At 43.0% G+C, this 12461-nt stretch overlaps 1 protein-coding gene across 1 annotated transcript in view; it reads right to left on the bottom strand.

Moving 5' to 3' along the window:
- top2a (DNA topoisomerase II alpha) overlaps window positions 1-12461 on the bottom strand; it is a 60872-nt gene that overhangs the window by 5051 nt on the left and 43360 nt on the right. Inside the window, exons 25-30 of the mRNA XM_078224115.1 lie at window positions 12333-12424; window positions 11034-11177; window positions 10243-10326; window positions 8972-9169; window positions 7836-7947; window positions 5401-5562 (exon numbers count right to left, since the gene is read on the bottom strand). Coding sequence (XP_078080241.1) covers window positions 5401-5562; window positions 7836-7947; window positions 8972-9169; window positions 10243-10326; window positions 11034-11177; window positions 12333-12424 — 792 coding nt within the window. The remainder of the gene's footprint in view (window positions 1-5400; window positions 5563-7835; window positions 7948-8971; window positions 9170-10242; window positions 10327-11033; window positions 11178-12332; window positions 12425-12461) is intronic.

Here is a 12461-nt window from a genome sequence, read left to right on the forward strand (position 1 = left end):
TTTTGGGCGCGGAATCGTGGTAAATTCGGGCGTTGGGCCTTTAACGCGATCTGCACTCGAATCCGAGCAAATAACGACTTTACCGACACCTGATTCGGGCGCGGATCCGGTCCGCGCCTGAATCGGGTGGCCCGACAATTTAAATGCATTAGCATGCATTTAAATTGATTTAATGAACCGCGTGCCCAACTCTACCATCAAATCCCACTTTACCACCGCGCAGCCCGATCCGGATCCGCGCTTTCGGCGATCTGCTAAATAAAAATCCGAAGGGGATTTCTATGCTGCAGGGGAACCTCCGAAGCTCTCTGCCCTTGTGAAGTCAGTCTGCGGCCACCATCCTTCTCAGAGCGCCCCGATATCCAGCCCACGCCCTCCCCAGCAGTGGCAATCCCTTCACCCCCCTCACCCTGGCAGACCCCCCCGCTAACCACCCTGGCAGACCACACCCCCAACCTGCCTCGATCGCTGGTCTCCCTCCACCATCCTTCCCAACCATCTTCAGTCCTTTGAGAGCCTGCAGCACCTTCCTGGCCACTGACTTGGAGCCACGGCTAAAGTGACCGGGCTTCACACCGTTCCGCTGGCGTCTGCCGGAGGCGGGCTCAGACGGACCTCTGGTTGGCGGGGGGGGGGGGGGGGGAGAAAGAGGGTCTGCCGAAGGGGGCCTGCCTCCCAGGGGGGTCTGTATTATTAAACTGGCCAAAAGGTAGGTGTCCTGGGTCATGCGACCTTGCTTCTCCACAAAAACTTCAGAAGGGATGTTTATCTAATGTCTGGAATAGGGGGCATAACTCAAAAGACTGAACGCAAATATATCAGTGTGAAAAGCCAGCATTCATTTAGGTGAAATATACAGTCACCATAGACTTTTCTTCAACTGCAGTAATGACTGAAGTGGCCAACATAGGACCAGTCGGAAGAGAGCTGACACCCTCCAGTGTAAAGTGCAGCAAGACATTTCAGAGTCCGGTGAATGGCGAGATTTTTATTTCAGCATCAAAGGCAAAAAAGATAATTTATTGACCAAATTCAGTTGTTCCAGATGAGACTCGATGATTTCCAGGCAGCTGGACAGAGATATTGGTCCAGGACGGATCAGTGGGAGCACTGACTGACAGACTAGTCCATGGAAAACTTTCGGCACCCACTCAGTATCTGTGTTTAACAACACAGATTTGTGGCATCATGGAAATATTAAAAGTTACTTCTGATCAGCAAGAATGATGCAAATTGCAAATGTAGTTAAATACATGCAGCTGTGTTTATTGCTTCTGAGTGGCTTGCACAGGAACAAGTTATATTTTTAAACTAACAAATAATTGTCATTCTGAGAGAGAAATTTACTCGCAGGTATGATTTTAAGTCAAGGCATCATTTCTACTCCTCAGATCTGTGATCTGACACGGGCGTGCCTTTTCAGATTTTTTTCGAACTGCGCATGCGCAGTTCAGAGCTCCGATTGTTCTGGCAGCGCTAAGCCCCGTCCACAGCACGGATCAGACTGGAGCCGGCAAAAAGCGTATGGGCGCAGTGCAAAGAGAATTCCTGGCTCGGATCTGTATTACGCCCAGATTCGGCACTTAGACTCAAAATGGTAAAATCGGGTCCATAGTTTACATCTTTTTTCGAGATATGTTAGCACACTTTTTATTTGAAATCTCCAAGATAATGAAAGCATCAAAGGTCTTGAAAAATGCCAGAGTGAGCATAATAACAGCTTTCCTGAATCTGGCTGTAAAATTATTTGGTTACTAAAATTGTGCAAGAATTTTGCAGACACATAAATTTAAAGGTGTGCAAGTTGATTGAAATGTTAAACTGTACACTGCTATGGCACAGTGATTAGCACTGCTGCCTCATAGCGCCAGGGACCTGGGTTCAATTCCCGGCTTGGGTCACTGTCTGTGAGGAGTTTGCACGTTCTCCCTGTGTCTGTGTGGGTTTCCTCCCACAGTCCAAAGATGCGTGGGTTAGGTTGATTGGCCAAGCTAAATTGCTTACCCCTTAGTGTCAAGGGGACTAGTAGGGTAAATGGGTTACGGGGATTGGACCTGGGTGAGATTGTGGTTGACACAATGGGCCAAATGGCCTCCCTCTGCACTGTAGGGATATTATTCTATAAAGGCAAACAGTCTTCTGTTAAGTAAATTTTTCTAACTTATCAAATTCGATAATGCTTGTTTACAACTACCATCTTAACTTACTACCAGTTGATTAGACTGTGACAACTGAACAACAAAATACCTTTTAAAAAAGGTAATGCTTTTAGCTAGTTCAAGTTGATAATAGGCAAAAAGAGGAAAGCAACTAATAACAAAAATCTGAAAACAAAAGTGCTGGAAATATACAGCAATCCCATCAGCACAAGCATGCGATCTTATTGTCACTTCAATTCTTTTGTAGACACTAACATTTTAAATCACTGATGGGACATAGCATCATTGGCAGGGCCAGCATTTATTGGCCATCCCCAATTGTCCTCAAGAAGGTAATAGAGAACTGCCTCATGAACCACTGGAACCCCTGTGGTGCAAGTACACCCATGGTGCCGTTAGGAAAGGGGTTTGAGGATTTTGACCCAATGACAGCGAAGGTGCAGCAATATTGCTCCAAGTCAGGATGGTGTATGGTTTAGAGGGGTACTTGTGGGTGATGGTGTTTCCATGTTTTTCTAGGTGGCAGAGGTCATGGCGAAGTACTGGAGGATTGGAAAACTGCCAATGTGACACTCCTAGTCAAAAAGGGAGGGAGGCAAAAGCAGGTAACTTTAGGTCAATTAGCCTAACATCTATTGTTGGGATCAATTATTAAGAAGTAATAGCAGCACATTTGGAAAATCTATCTAAACAAGCAGAGCAGCATGGCTTCATGAAAATAAATTGTGTCTAATTTATTAGAGTTTTTTGAGTCAGTCTCAGAATGGATAGAGGGGAACCAGTAAATGTGTTATATTTGGACTTCCAGAAAATATTTGACAAGATACCTCACAAAAGGTTAAATCATAAGATAAGAGCCCATGGTGATGGAGGTAGCATATTGGCATGGATAGAGAATTGGCAAATGGCCAGGAAACTGAGTATGGATAAGGGGTTCTTTTTCAGGTTAGTGACCTGTAACCAGTGGGGTTCCACAGAGATCAGTGCTGGGACTGCAACTGTTTGCAATATGTAGTGTAATGGCTTGGAGAAAGGAAGCTAAATTTGCAGACGACACAAAAATAAGGGGAAAGGCTATTTGAGAGAGGGATATAAATAGTTTACAAAGAGACATTGATAGGTTAAGTAAGTGGGCAAAAAGTTAGCAAATGGAATATATAATGTGGGAAAATGTGAAGTTGTTCACTTCGGAAGCGAGAATACAAGAACAGAGTATTATTTAAATGGAGAAAAACTGCAGAAAGCTGCAACACAAAGGTACTTGGGAGTACTTGTGCACAAAATGCAGAAAGCTAGCACATAGGTGCAGCAGGTATTCAGGAAGGCTAATGGAATGTTGGCCCCTATTTCATGGGAGTTGGAGTATAAGAGTAGGGACGTCTTGGTGCAACTGTACAAGGTACCGGTGAGACCACATCTGGAATGCTGTGAGCATTTTTGATCCCCTTGACAGATTGTTTCATTGGAGACAGTTCAAAGAAGGTTCACTAGGATGAACCCAGTTATGGAAAGACTGTCTTATGATGAAAGGTTAAATAGGTTAGGACTTTACTCACTGGAGTTTAGAAGAATGAGAAGTGATCTCATTGAAACATATAGGATTCTTAAGGGGCTAACAGGGTAAATGCTAAGAGGATATTTCCCCTTACGGGAGAGTCTAGGACCAAAGGGCACAGTCTCAGAATAAAGGGGCGCCAATTTAAGACTGAGATGAGGAGAAATTTCTTCTCTCAGAGGGTTGAGAGTCTTTGGAGCTCCTTGCCACAGAGAGTTGTGGGGACAGTCCTTGGGTGGGATTTTACAGCCGCGCTCACCCAAAGACTGGAAAATCCCACCTGAGGTCAACGGACCTCTGCATAGTCCTGTCCCGCTGGCCACGATTCCTGTGGTGGGCGGGATGGGAAAATTCCACCCCTTGTGTATATTTAAGGCTAAGATAGATTTTGATCTAGACAAGGGGGTTGCTTTGTCCAATGGTAAACTCAGAATGTTGATGTTAAGAGATTCAGCAATGGTCATGTTGCTCAATATCAAGAATGGTTAAATTCTCTTTTTTTATACTTTTCTAATTCAATCAAATCAAGTCCAATTCAGAGTCTCAACAAGTTGAGACATTTCCGATCCAAGCTGACAAGACAGGGCCTTCACACCTGTCTTGGGCCTGATCTCCATGAGTCAAGCTGATTGGATGAGGGGGAGGTTTCCTCCTCCAAGGCTTGACCTCATTTGCATCTTAGCCAAAAGGCCGAGATGCCGCTTTTAAAAATTGCTTCATATGAATATGAAGCTTAAATGTAACCCAATGACCTCAACCAAGCGCAGCATCCGGTCCATACTACACTCGGATCTTAGCCCCTTAAATTCTCTCTTGTTGGAGATAATCACTGCCTCCCACTTGTGTGATATATGTTGTTACTTGACACTTATCAGCTCAAGCTGAATGTTGTCCATCTTTTTCTGCATGTAGGCATGAACTGTTCCTTGCAAATGAAATAGAACACAGTGTAAGCATCAGAAGGCAACCCACTTCTGACCTTAGGATGAAGGGAAGGTCATTAAACCTGCTGAAGATGCTTGGACCCAAGGCACAGCTGACAAACACCTGTAGCTGTGCTGATTGGCAATCAATAACCAGCCATCTTGGTGCTAGGTCTGACTCCAGCCAGTGCAGTTTTCCCTGGTTCCCACTGATTTAAATTTCACTAGGGATCCTTAATGTCACACTTGGTCAAATGCTGCCTCTCCTACTGTGCTGTAGTACCACGAATGTCAGCTGTTTTCCAAAATCTAGGTCAAATGGTAATTTTTCAATGTGAACTTAATTAACATGTGTTTTGGCAGGCTTACTTTGACTGATATTGGTGTCACAGCCAATCTGTTCTTTTTCCAATAGATATATTTTGGAAAAAGGATAATTCAACAGCAATTTGTTGCGAGAACCATGCCCAATTCCAAGTTTACTAGTATCCCTGCCATTGATGGGATCTAGTAGTTAGAGTTCCAGGACCATTCAGTCTGTATGATTTTGCTTTTTCCAGCTAACCATTAAAGCTAACCATATCTTATTTTATACTGTGTAGATAATTTTTGATTTCAATTCTGCTCAATAGCTTTTTGTTAATATACTTCTTGTGCATTTACAACACCAGTATTTACAAACCATTTTTGCAAGTCCTTAAAAAAAACTTAAAACTAAAAAACTATCAAAATATTAGCAGAAAAATGGATTCTAAAGCATTACCTGCTGCCCGTTGTGTTTTCTGTCTTGGAGGAAGTTCAACAATTTCCACGTCACTGTCTGACTCTGATGCAGAATCTGAATCTGACCAAGGATTCCTTTTCTTCGCAAGAGGTTTAAATTGAAGTTTAGTCTGCTTCTGAGCTGTTGGCTTAGTCTTCGTACCTTAAGAAAATAGAAATATTTCATTAACACAATAGAAATGGTGCAATAAGCTCATTCAAATAAAATATTTCTATGTAAAATCAGTTAGCAGCAAACTATTGAATGGCATACATCATAACAAACATCATTTGATCTTGTTCTTCTGAAATCCCAGCATTTTAGCCCGCTGGGTTAAGATTAATATATATTATGGAGTGGGGAGAAAAGAGATTCACATACACAATAGCCATACAGCAAGGGTCAACCTGGTAGAGCCAACACAATAGGCAATCAATAGGAGGCAAGCCATCTTCGCTAATGTGACAATGGCAATTAATTGGCCCAAACAATCGAAGGGCCCGATTTTACCAAAACTTAAAATCGCGGTAAAGTTGGACGTCGGGCCTATAATGCGAACTGCACCTGATTCCGAGCAGATCGCGGCTTTACCGACACCCGATTCGGACGCGGGCCAGACCCGCGCCCGAATCGGGCGGCCCGATGATTTAAATGCGTTAGCATGCATTTAAATCGACTTAATGAACCGCGTGCCCAACCCTACCGCCAAATCCCACTTTACCGTCTTCTGGCCCGCTCCGGATCCACACTTTTAGCGACCTGCAGAATAAAAGTCCGAAGCGGATTTCTATTCTGCAGGGGAACCTCCGAAGCCCTCTCTGCCCTTGTGAAGTCACCATCCTCCTCAACCATCCTTCGCGGACCCCCCCCCCCCCCGGGATCGGACACCCCTAGGAGGCAGGCCCCCCTCGGCAGAGCACACCCCCAACCTACCTCGATCGCTGGTCTCCCTCCACCATCCTTCCGTTAGCAAGATAAGCTGTATGTTCCTCAGCTAGATCCACTTTGGTCAACACAAAGATTGTCCTTCTGTCTTGTGGGTCCATCTGGCTCACCAAGTCAGTTACAATACTGCGTTCAGCATCTACTGAACCATCTTGGATACAAAGGATAATGAATGGAACTGGTCGATCTTCCTGGTGCTATCAGTACTGTAACATCAGGAATGGCTGCCGACACCAAGGGTATAATTTTTAGCATAAGCAAGGCTTACATGCAGAACCCTAATGCCATTATCCTTTGTATCCAAAATGGTTCAGTAGATGCTGAACGCAGTACTGTAACTGACTTGGTGCGCGAAATGGACCCGCCACCCCCCCCCCCTGCCAAGAGGGTGATCTGGGTCCCACCCCCCCCCCAAAAAGAGGGTGATCTGGGTCCCACCCCCTCTCCCCCCCCCCCCAAGATGATCTGGGTCAGAGAGCCACTCTCTCTGCTTTTTCCTCCCCTGCTTTGGATTTTTTTTCGAACTGCGCATGCGCATTTCAGAGCTCCGATCGGTCCGGCAGCGCTGAGCCCCGCCCACAGCACGAATCAGACCAGAGCCGGCAAAAAATGTATGGGCACACTGGAAAGAGGATTCCAGGCTCGGATCTATTTGACACCCAGATTCGGCACTTAGATTCAAAACGGTAAAATCAGGCCCTAAGTGTTGTAATTTCCAAGTCAATTTATGTTTGGTGATGTCTTGAATATACTCTATTTGCTGCATTATATATGTTGGGCAGAATTTCCCCTCAAAAAAAAAAATTCGAAGTGTCGAACAAGATGAATACGGGAGAGCTCCAAGTTGCAGTTGAAAGCACTTTAGAAGAAAAAGAGCTTAGATGTGATCCTTGTCCGTAGGGGGAGTACACGGAGTATATTCTTGCCAGGAAGCCGGCTGCTGAGCTCTAAGGGCGCCACTGCACAGGCGCTCTGATCTCCATGTACACAGTATACGGTGAGACCACCCCCCCGGGCATGGGTCACTGGCATTGGGACCCTCCTGATGGTACCCCACCACGACCCTTGACAGGTTCCTCTTCATGATTGACCCCTGCACGATCCGCAACCCCTGGGCAGTGTCCTGGTACACTGGCAGTGTCCCCCCCCCACCTGACTACCGTGCCTTGTATCCGCTGGTGAAGACCAGCACTGATTGACGCCAGCATGACCTCCTGCCAGAGAGTTGGGAACATTCCAGGAAGTGGGACGATCACGAACTTGTTAATGAGATTATTGAAATCCACAAGGCCCCTGTCATTAATACAATAATAAAAAGTAATTTACACAGGAGAGATGCTCCTTTTCCTCAACCTGGGTGTTCAGCTCAAATGGAGTAGAAGAAAGCCAACATGTGCATGTAGAAAAGTTCCACATGCTGGTGTTCCCATTTGTCAATTCCTGTTTGGAGAAAGTCAGCCATTTTTGGTTAAATTGCACTGTAAACCTACCTCCTTCAGTTTTCACTTTCTTGGAAAGTCGTTCTGCAAGACTTTCATGTTCAAGAGGACTTCCCTCTTCATCACCAAATTCCATCTTAACAGCAAGGGAATCTGTTTCACCCTGTAGTGTGACAAATATTTTTAAAAACTCAAGTCTAAAATTCACACAACAGCCACAACAAATAGTGGCATCCTTACACTGCAGTTCCACAAGTTCGAAGATAGATCTGAACAAGTGGAATTTTGAATAATTCATTATTTGAGAGTCTGCAAAGTCTTATATCACAAAAAGCCAACAAAACCAACATTGTTGAAGCTATTTCCATTAACGACAAGCTCTCTAACACTCATAGAAGAACAAAATACACGATGGTTTGCAAATTGCAAGCAGCGAAGCAGATTTAAGAGTTTAACTGAAAACAATATCAGTAATGGCTGATCAAATTAATTTGTTGTATGGCAGGCACTATTCTGCTTTCTCCCCCCTCACAAGTATAAGAGCATTACATTTAGCCAGAAAACCCAATATGGATTGAAGAATCACACCCCAACACACTGTAAAAGTACATAGCTTTTCCTTTCAGTTCTCATGGAACATTTTTTTGTGGTGAAGGTTAATGAAAATCAAAAGTTGAGTAAATACCAAAGTTGTCCCAAGCCCAAAATTCTTCAGCATGAACTATGCCATCGAAAGCACGAAGCGCATGCAACACCAACACTGGAAATTTAAGCCAGCAATTTTATTGACTATAATCTTTACGTACAGTAATATTGAAAAAAACATGGGACAGAATTCTCCAGCCCTCCCGCAGCAGAGGTGGGTCGTGATCGGCCGCTGGCGAGATCTTCTGGTCCCACTGAAGTCAGTGATGATTTATGTTCCTCACCTGTGCAGCCGTCAGAGAACCCATGGTGGGGTTCAACTTTGGAGGGACTGGAAGCTCCCACCAGAAGCAAGGGCCGGAGAATTCCATCTATTGTAATGGTAGCATTTCTTTGGTTCAGGAACTTTTTGTATGGCATGCTAATATTTGCATCAAAACCCAATCACAATAGCAATGCTATTTTACTGTCGTTGGCTATACTGACATTTGTTTGAATCCCTTAATTGTAGTTCAAAAAGCATCAGAAGCAGATTGACTCACCTTTCCCTTTTTCTTTATATTTTTCTTGGTGGCCTCCATCTTCATGGCAGTAGTAACTCTGGGGACAATTCTTCTGCCTTGAGGAGAAGGCATGGTTTCTTCCAACTGCAACTTCTTCATTTTACCCTTACCACCTTTACCTTTAGCAGCCTTAGAAATGTGAGCAAACTCATCATTTTTTTCCTGTATCTCCACACGCTGAATAAAGAAAAAGGAAATCATTTTTAAAAGAGAAAAGACACTGATCTCTCCAGTGAGATGAGGAGCTGTATCCCCTACAAATTCTTTTGTATTGTGCAATGAATGGAAGAAAATGTAATTACATTATGTTATATACTATATCACAGCAAAACAACATATTTCTTCAGTAAGCTTTTAGCTGTGTTGTGGCAACATTTTAGCCCTGCTCAGTAATTTTGTAACCTTTCACTTATCAACTGTGTAACGCAAAGAGACACAAAGAGCAAGCTAATCCTTATTGCACCATTTTCTGGGTGGCCAAATCCCCCACCCCCTCCAATGCTGCTGAAGAACCCACTGCAAGGGGTTGACTTTGAAGGGACTGGAAGATCCTGCCAGTGGGAAGGGCTGGAAAATCTGGGGCAAAGGACCAATTTCATGTCAGAGGGATCAAATAGTGCCCGTCTCCAGGCAGCATCTAAAACAGGCACCATGTTTATGAAAAATTAGGAACTCAATATCTGTTTCAGGTTCCTTCACTGAAATAATTAGCAATCAGTGGAGCAGATGCAAGATAAACTTTAGCAACAACACCTCAGCACAAGAAACCATAAATTTTAGACAAATTCATGATATGAACTTGAGCAATTAAAAAATGAGTCTAACTGTGACAACACCCAATTTTCCCACTGCACGTATACTGGCTTGCTGTGTCAGAGATGGTTAATGTAGATCCCAACTACTTGATCCCTTAGATGAATATTAAGGATCACATGACAGTATTTAAAGAAAAGGATCCTTGGTGCATCTTGCAAATTATATTTCCTTAACTAGTTTAACCAAAAATACATTCACTGCAGTGTGTAGGTGTGTTAAGAAGCAATGTGTTTATATGTAATACATAAACTTGCAAATTACGTAATGGAAAATATTTTTAAAAGACTTGCAGCACATTCAACACCATGACAAAAGTCTGTACAAGGAAGAAGGGCAGGGATAAGAGAGAAAATGCCAAGTAATCTCAATTTATAATGTGCTAAGTAGACAATAATTTAACAGTGTTTCCAAGCAAGCAGGAATAATTATAGTACCTCAAGCTCCTCAATGAAGGCTGCCAGATCTTCCTTCCATATATCAGATGGGGTTTTCTTCTTCAGATCCTTAAATTCTTTTTCCTAACATGGGAGTTTGAAATTACAGACCAAGAAACAAAATTAATCCCCACTGTCATGTGCAGCAGATTCCCCACTTCCAAATCAGGTCCATAGCAGAGATATGGGTGTAGAAAAGCCTGTGTGGCTTCCATAACTCATGTCGAAACATCAGGAACTAAGGCACTCAGTTCAGCATCTGTACTTATTTCAAAATAGTCACTAAAGCATCAAGATCCCATTGCTGAAAAGATTTCCAAGTTGGCATTGCTGCTAGTGTTATTGGGAACAGCTGGATAATGCTGTGGTGATTGGGTAAATGTGTGTCAAGAATGCTGAAAAAGTTATTTAATAATAAGTTGGGAGCAACATTCCTGCTAGTTTTCTTGCATGAACAAGTGCTGGTGCAGGCTGCCTCATGGGAAATTAATCTTACAGAAGGGGTCCGCAAATGGCAGTTAGGCCCCCTAAAAGACCCAACATCTGCTTCAGGGATGGGCATTTGTCAAAGGATCTAATGCTTTCTTCGTGCCATAATTGCTATGTCCCAGCACACAAACACTGAATATCAACAAATTAATTTAGAAACAAATGCAATGGGTGTCATGGTAATTGAAACTTTACAGATACCACCTGGGAAACAGATACTGATTAGAAACAATACTATTCTCAAGTACAAAAATTGATCTTCACACTTAACGTCAGTCTCTTATTGATCTACATTAACCTACTTTGACATCTCTCTGCTTAAGCAATTCATCCTTCTTTTCCTTGGTCAGGTACCACATGGGCATATTCAAAAGATAGTTGAAATCTGCCCCGGATGAAGTAGTCGTTTCCTCTCCCTCGGTTTCCTCCAGCTCAGATTCTTGCTCCTGTTAGGGAGTAATTTAAAGCACTTATTGAAGAAAAAACCAGAACAAATGAGAGTAGTTTTAACTAAAATCCAGCCGAGGCGTAAACTTGTTTTAAAAGTAGATAAATTAAATTTGGAAATTCACATGTCCAAGCTTAACACATGTTCAATTTCCCCACCCTGGAAACTCTCTCCTGTACAGGAAAGAGTACCAATTTACAAGATTTCAAATGGAAAAAATAATAGGCTTGTCAGCAAGCAAGGATGCTGGTGTAGCAATACATCATCGTTAGGATCTGGTGCTGTCAACATATTGCACCATTGCCTGCTTTACAAAGGTTCTATTAATCCCACAATGTTTTCACTGATTCCTTCAGAATAGGTTGGTAAAGTATTTATCTACTGTAACAAAAATTTCTATATATTGGTTTATGATTATTGAAATATTTCAAAGCAAATATGACATTCACATTGTGCTACAAAGATTCCTTTTAACACATGCAAAATTCTGCATTTTTTGTACAAATTCCAACAATTACGACTTGTTTCTACCACATTGCAATAGTACTTCCAGAATTTGACACCAGATAGGGTTCCCTGGCCTCCCCGCGGTGGGAGGCAGCGCATTGTTGGTCAGATTTTCTAGTCCCGTCATTGTCAATGGGATTCCCCTGCCGCTGGGAAACCTGGGGCAGGGGTGTGCTGCTGGCATGAACAGCCGGAAAGTTCCCGCCATCACCTGCCATACTAGGACACATCACTCCAGTAGGAAATACAGCTTTCGTGATTCCAAGTAGTTTGGAATAAGCAATTCTTCATCCTGAATGTTGATCATTGGCACCCATGTCCCCCGCTACCTAAGTCCCAAAGCTCTGGAATTCTGTCAAATCTTTTCACTCTCCTTTATGATGTTGCTGAAAACAAATTTTTCTAACCAAGCTTCGTCACATGTCCTAATACCCAATGTCAAATTTAGTTCAATAATGCTACTTGTGAATTGCCCTTTTTGGTAAAGACACTCTTAAATTGCAAGTTTTTGTTATTATTCATGATACGTTTCAGTTTAATAGATCCATTTATAAAATCATTCTTAAAAAAAAAATCAGTGTGAAATTATAAGTGCGCCATCAGCACAGTTCAAGTCACAACTGATCTTGCTGGCCTGGCCTATTACCTTTTCCTGAGATTCTTTCCAGCTCTTCACAGGATCTGAGTCATAACCTCGGTCGAGCAGTAACTGGATCAACTCACGTTTTGGTTTGTTTTCTAGAGGGAAGAAAATTATACATTTGATATGAAGACT

This window comes from Mustelus asterias, chromosome 11, assembly GCF_964213995.1.
Source record: "Mustelus asterias chromosome 11, sMusAst1.hap1.1, whole genome shotgun sequence".
Lineage (NCBI taxonomy): Eukaryota > Metazoa > Chordata > Chondrichthyes > Carcharhiniformes > Triakidae > Mustelus > Mustelus asterias.